Below are 4,612 nucleotides of genomic sequence, written 5' to 3'. Positions count from 1 at the left end.
GAACATGGCTGATATACTTTATAGATCTTGTCACGCCTCCTTCTGGCTGTTACATAATTTTGTACAAATCACAAATAAAAAAAATTATACTTGGATATAATGAAAGAACTGAAATGCAAGTTTGCAACGTTGCTCGCTGTGTCGTTGCATAAATAGTACCATTAAATTGGCTAGGCAAACTAAAAATCTTCAACTGTCCAGTCCACTTTTTCCACCCCCTACTCTTCTCCTCTTTGCTTCTGCTTGCCTGATGGTTTTGCGGATAGTGCATTAAGCATTGCATGCTTTCAGGCGGAGATATAAATTGCCAACTGGGCAAGCAGAGTGTCGCCAGGGCGTGTGCTGTGCTACATCTTACATAAGTTGCACAGACACGCGTTACGGTTTGTGTGTGTGTGTCTGTATATCTGCAGGGGCGTAGGCAGGGGATCAACTTTATATAATGTCCTCGAAATTAGCAAAAGCTAGATTCTATGATATGGAACCTTACACTTTTTCTTAGTTTAAACTAATTAAGAGTGAAAACGATTTATGCAATGGTCACAATATAAGTAGTCGAGTTGAATCAACCGTAACATACCCTGTGCTACCAAAGGACGACTACAACCGAACACCGTCACAAGGGAGTAAAGGAGTTTTCCTTTCAGGCAAACTTAGAATTTAGTATAAATTAATTGAAATCGTATATTCAAAATCGCAGCTCCTAAGACTTTTAAAATTTTTGTTATTAAATAATAAATGAATAAGTCGAGTATCAAAAAAAGTATGAATTTCAAAGATCTCATCTTAGATGAGATTTCGAAGAAACCATATAGGCGGTAGTGGCGCAATGACCCCCAATGCCCCCTGCCTACGCCCTTGGGCTAGTCCCTTATATAAATGTGTGTGTGGGCAGTTCAAATGGCCGGAGCCGCAAAGTATGCAATGCAATATGAGATTTGAGGTTACGTTATGCATTTAACACATTTAGAGAACATACAACGCTAAGAACTTGAAAGTTTAATTGGTACGGTCATAATATTCGGCGGGTATAAATATCCAGTTCTTGGCCAGATCGTTAATGCCCTCCACCATGAGACGGTTGATTATAGATAGGATAGTGCTATAAATACATAGATAAATTGTAATTGATATACTTCTAATTGATGCAACTGCAACTCACTTATGATCCACATAGGCACGACTTTCCACTGTCAAGTTTGATGGTTGATTCGCATCGATCACCTGTTCATAGGTCTTGTTGAATTTCTTACGTGTCCGTTCCGGGGTAATGCGCATAAAGTTTGACTTGGATAGATACTTCCAGAAGAGTTTCTCGAATATTGTATTACGATGATCGATGGCCATGCTCAGATCAATAATTTCATTAGCATTTAAATGGCGTTTCATTGACAAACGCTTCACAACTTCCTCCCGCTCGGCCATCCTTTGTTGCTCATCAGTTGGTGGAACTGGAGGACCATCTCCAGCTGCCCCAGCTTCCGCGGTGCCAACACCTCCACATGGCAGACAGGTGCCGTCAATAACATCTCCCATATCCTCAGCTTTCATCTCATTACTACGCGAATGGACACGTATGTTAAGGTGAAGAAATACATGTTCCACATAACTATCTTCCTTCCACTTGGGATCATCTATAGACTCAATCTCCGCCAACTCCGCCTTGGCTATTTGTGTTGCACGATCCAAAATCCGATGGACCTCCAGCACAATGGGAATGCGACGAAAGAAAACGAGACGGTCAAAGACACTAACCTTAATCTCACAGAGCTTCGAGTGATGACCCTTCAATCGGAACACGGCCGGCTCGAAAGTGACCGCGAAAAAGTCACTTATTATATAGCTAAGGTAAAAAAAAATATGAGTGCAAATATCTGAAACGGAAATACCCTTAAATTTTGTATATGTCGAAAATAAACCTTTAGTACCTTGAGTATTAAATCTTGTTTTCTTTTTTTTTTTTTTTTAGACCCCGTATTTAAAAAAAGTACAGGGGTCTATTGGGTTTGTCTTAAAGAATATGTGCGTAACAGGCAGAAGGAGGCGTGGCAGACCCTGTAAAGTATATATATTCTTGATCAGCATCAAAAGCCGAGTCGATATAGCAATGTCCGTCTGTCTGTCCGTCTGTATGACCGCCTAGATATGAGACACTATAAGAGCTAGAGACACCAAACTTGGTATGTAGATTCCTCTATATTGCAAGCAGATCGTGTTTGTTTCAGAATCCGGACACGCCCACTTGACCGCCTAAAAATCGACATCGAAAATTTCATATCCAAATTATAAGAACAATTTTATTTTTGTTTTATGAGATATCAAAACCAAACTTACAGAATATGCATTTATGTTAGTCTTCAACATCCTTAACGAAGTTGGTTTAAATCGGACCACTGTATCATATAGCTGTCATAGGACCGATTGGGCGAAAATCAAGTCTTAGTATGAAAAACTTAGTTGTTTTTTGGGATATCATAACCAAACGTTTAGAATATGAATTTAAGTTAGTCTTATATATCCTTACTATATCACTATATCATATAGCTGTCATAGGACCGAACGGGCTTAAATTAAGTCTAAGTAGTAAAAACTTTTTTGTTTTTGAGGTATTGTTACCCAAGTGATACAATATGCATTTAACTTAGTTTTATATATCCTGACCAAAGTTCGTTCAAATCGGACCCCTATATCATATAGCTGTCATAAGACCGATCGGGCGAAAAGCAAGTCTTAGTATGAAAATCCTTTATGTTTTATGAGACATCGTAACCAATCTGATAGAATATACAATTAAGTTAACTAAATATTTATTAATTTTTTCCATTCTTAGTTTTTGCCATAGTAGGTCTCCGACAGTCGAGTATGCTCGACTGTAGCACCGTCTTGCTTTTATAAGTCTTGTTTTATATATCCTCAAATTTGTTCAAAAAAAATTATTTGGAATGAACAACTTTGTTTTGCTTAAATTTCCTGATTCAGCTGATTAACAAATTTAGCTACAGTCAGACTACAGGTATCAAATATTGAGTACTGGACACTGCAAGGGTATCAAAGTATCGGCAAGCCGAAGACAAACTTTTTTGTATTTTGGAACATACTTTTGCCAACGAAACTCCATACACTTCTGTCCATAATTATGCACATTGACCAGTTGGGTGCGATTCTCCTTAATAGTTATCTCGAAGCTTAATCGATTCGGATATATAACGTAGAGATAATCAGAGGACTCCCGGTCCTTAAGCGGCATATCGGTGACTTCATTATCATCATTGATCACGCCACGAGCCTTGATTTTATACTTGGCTTTGGTATTATCATAAGTGAGTATTAACTCGATCTGTTGAAGAAATATGGTTTATGTTTCGTTAACCTCTCGGACAGACTAATGACTTGCCTCATTTTCATAGTCCAAGGGACGGTATTCGACCAAAAGGGGCCAGACACTCTGACGTGGCACCGTCAAATTCGAATTGTGCAACTTGAAGTTTCTTTCTCGAGAGGCAAAAGCAAATGCCAGATGTGTCATGGTTATATTCTGAACCCAGATCGGCTGAGTAACGTGCTGAAAGTGTTTTATATTTATGGGCAGCAGTTCCTTGGTCAGTAAACATTTTTCCGAATCAAATGCTGAAATTTCAAGCTTGAAATTCCACACAAATTTGCGATTATCTCCAGTGCTAGGGAGCGACAGATACTTGGAATTATTTTTACCTTGGGCTTAAAGGAAATATCACTTACTAGACCTCATAAGTTAGATAGTGCTCTCCGTAAAGAAAAAAGTATGCGGTCACAGTCAGAGGAAGTACTTCATCTGGCTGTAGATTGAGAACCTCTTGACTTACATGGATGAGGCGACGATGTGGACAGTGGAAGAGCTGACGGAATTGATTGAAGCCTACTCTAGTTTGCAAGGGTTGGCAATTGCAGTTCTGAATACGCTTCAATTTCAACTCGAGGGGCTTTGACGACATATTCCGCAACCAGAAGAGCATCTTGAGGGGCTGACTTTGTATTTGACGCACTGGAACGGCCAAAACATGCTCATGCTCCGCCTTATTGGAACGAAGCTTCTTGTTGAGCCTGAAAAAATCAATTATTAATTGTACTCATGATTAGCTTATAGATCTGCTTTACTTACCCTGTAATATCAAAACTTTCCCAATAATATATCTTTAGTATCGGCGGTCGTATGACTGTCAAGTTCTCCACCATCAGCTTCTGATAAACAACTGCGGGCTTCAATGGGCCCGAGCAAGTTGATTTAGCCATTTTTATCTCAAGTACTCATAAATGTGTTTCTAATATTATATAATCTTTCTCTGAGTTGCTTTGGTTTTGTCAAGTGTAAATTTTCAGATCGAGAAATCGAATTGGAAATATATTCATATATTTAATTCTTAAAATTTCAAAGAGGTCGATGGTAAGCTTTAAACTGAATGCTATTGGTTATACGCACTTACGCATTTTAAAATATTTTGATTGCCAAAAAGTATATCAAACTTTGTATAGATTTTCGTACAGTTTTGAAGAGCTCTACGCAAAGGTTAAACAATATTTGAAATTTAATATTAGCTCTAGCAACGCCGGATAAAATCTGCCAGTCTTACATAAA

General features: G+C 38.4%; 1 protein-coding gene across 1 annotated transcript; it reads right to left on the bottom strand.

The window, feature by feature from the left end:
* Positions 1-937: 937 nt before the first annotated feature.
* Positions 938-4,278, bottom strand: LOC117780526. The gene is made up of 6 exons (XM_034617085.1): positions 4,139-4,278; positions 3,739-4,080; positions 3,395-3,677; positions 3,099-3,337; positions 1,163-1,843; positions 938-1,102 (listed from the first exon to the last, which is right to left on the bottom strand). Exons 1-6 carry the CDS (start codon positions 4,267-4,269, stop codon positions 1,000-1,002), a joined length of 1,779 nt encoding a protein of 592 aa, XP_034472976.1. The 5' UTR covers positions 4,270-4,278; the 3' UTR covers positions 938-999.
* Positions 4,279-4,612: the final 334 nt, after the last annotated feature.

Source organism: Drosophila innubila (genome assembly GCF_004354385.1).
Source record: "Drosophila innubila isolate TH190305 chromosome 2L unlocalized genomic scaffold, UK_Dinn_1.0 4_B_2L, whole genome shotgun sequence".
NCBI lineage: Eukaryota > Metazoa > Arthropoda > Insecta > Diptera > Drosophilidae > Drosophila > Drosophila innubila.
This window is presented reverse-complemented; position numbering and strand designations above follow the sequence as displayed.

Excerpts from the sequence above, each read along its gene's own strand:
- LOC117780526 (XM_034617085.1), bottom strand. The coding sequence starts at position 4,269 with ATGGCTAAATCAACTTGCTCGGGCCCATTGAAGCCCGCAGTTGTTTAT. Across the intron at positions 4,081-4,138 it reads GAAAGTTTTGATATTACAGG|GCTCAACAAGAAGCTTCGTT; the intron begins GTAAGTAAAGCA and ends TGATTTTTTCAG. Across the intron at positions 3,338-3,394 it reads CCTTGGACTATGAAAATGAG|ATCGAGTTAATACTCACTTA; the intron begins GCAAGTCATTAG and ends TTTCTTCAACAG.